This window comes from Trachymyrmex cornetzi, unplaced genomic scaffold (genome assembly GCF_001594075.2).
Source record: "Trachymyrmex cornetzi isolate Tcor2-1 unplaced genomic scaffold, Tcor1.1 C3905645, whole genome shotgun sequence".
In the NCBI taxonomy this organism is placed as follows: domain Eukaryota; kingdom Metazoa; phylum Arthropoda; class Insecta; order Hymenoptera; family Formicidae; genus Trachymyrmex; species Trachymyrmex cornetzi.
In genome coordinates this window covers 1-1,487 of record NW_017295205.1, presented here as the reverse complement: position 1 = coordinate 1,487, position 1,487 = coordinate 1, and the positions used below count along the sequence as shown (strand labels likewise).

At 27.5% G+C, this 1,487-nt stretch overlaps 1 protein-coding gene across 1 annotated transcript; it reads right to left on the bottom strand.

The window, feature by feature from the left end:
• Positions 1–11: 11 nt before the first annotated feature.
• On the bottom strand, positions 12–1,062 carry LOC108764614 (aldehyde oxidase 2-like; the record flags this gene model as incomplete). Its single annotated transcript, XM_018512968.1, has 3 exons — positions 990–1,062; positions 667–716; positions 12–195 (listed from the first exon to the last, which is right to left on the bottom strand). Coding segments are annotated over exons 1-3 (251 nt in total), but the record flags the coding sequence as incomplete, so codon positions are not given.
• Positions 1,063–1,487: the final 425 nt, after the last annotated feature.

Below are 1,487 nucleotides of genomic sequence, written 5' to 3'. Positions count from 1 at the left end.
CACATACATACCTGTCACAGGTTAATACCAATACAAGACAGGAATTTACGGCTATCGTTTTGTCCTTGAATGTTACACTTACGACACAAGCACCGCAATCACCTGCATGACACATCGCTTTTGTGCCTCGAAATTTCGCATATTCGCGGATGAAGACAAGGAGGGTCGTGTCGGCGGGTATACTATCATCGGATACTGAAAGTGATTTTATAATTTTAAAATCCAGTGATAAAATTCTAACATACATATTATCTTTTATTTCTAAAGCTCTTAATCAGAGTTCCATAATCAAGTTTTAGAATTTCTATATAATGCTGTTTATATAATTAATTCTTATATAAACGTGATAGATTTTGTTTATATAGTAAATAAATGATATATTTACTGATTAGATTTTTTAAATATATCTGGGGTTTCTTTATATCATAATCTCTCATTCCAGCAAATATCAAATTAAATGTACATGTTATTTGTAATTTCCTACTCAACAATATATCTATAATATAACACACGTGTTATATTACAGTTATATCAGTGTGTGGTCAATTATAAATAATGTGTACGTTACATATAATTTAATGATTGCTGGGATGTTTCTTTGCATTTTAAAGATATATAAAAAATTTTCATTTTCTTGATTATGTATTTCATACAAAGAATACATACCCGAATATGATATTCCATTAATTACAAACGTTATCGTGTTGTTGCCGGATCTAAACATGTTAGATTGGGAAACATTTTAATGTTATCTTTAATAAAAAAGGTATAGATAATATTTTGTAAAAACTTTTATATCTGGTTTTATATTATGCAGTAAATGGATAAATAGATAAAGAATAATAAAATATTTTTTGTTGTAATAAGAAATTTTGAATCTCGAAAATATTATTAACAAAATTTCATTTTGTCGCTTCTATCGCATTGTTGCTTTTATCGCATCAAGCTTTCAATAATTTTCGTATGTTATAAATATTTGTCAGACTCACACTCTTGCCGGTTCCATTTTCACTCATCGGTCGAATTACGCCTAACTATCCCTTGTCTAAAGATATGAAGTACTTAAAGCACTGTCTGTAAGACACTATAGAAACGCTGTCAGAAGATCATCAAAATGGTAATTATTAGACATTCGATAATAATATACTACAATTTTTTTTCTAGTAGTTAATAAATATGCAACAATGCAAGACTGTACGGAGAAATATCGTTGTGGAGCAAATCATATTTATGAAAATGTCATCATTTATACATTAACGTATAAAATATAAATTTTGCACATATTATTAAAAAAAGTTTTCAGTGAAGATTATTTTTTGCATAAAATCGATTAGCAAATAAGAAAGTATGTTTTCTACTTAAATTTTGTTATATATAAGCCTCATTTTTTACACCGATTATTTTATAATGTCCTGGGTAGGCATAACATCAGAAACGAATTCAAGACGTATAAATAATTCAAAATTTTCATGTAGATATTTTTTGTT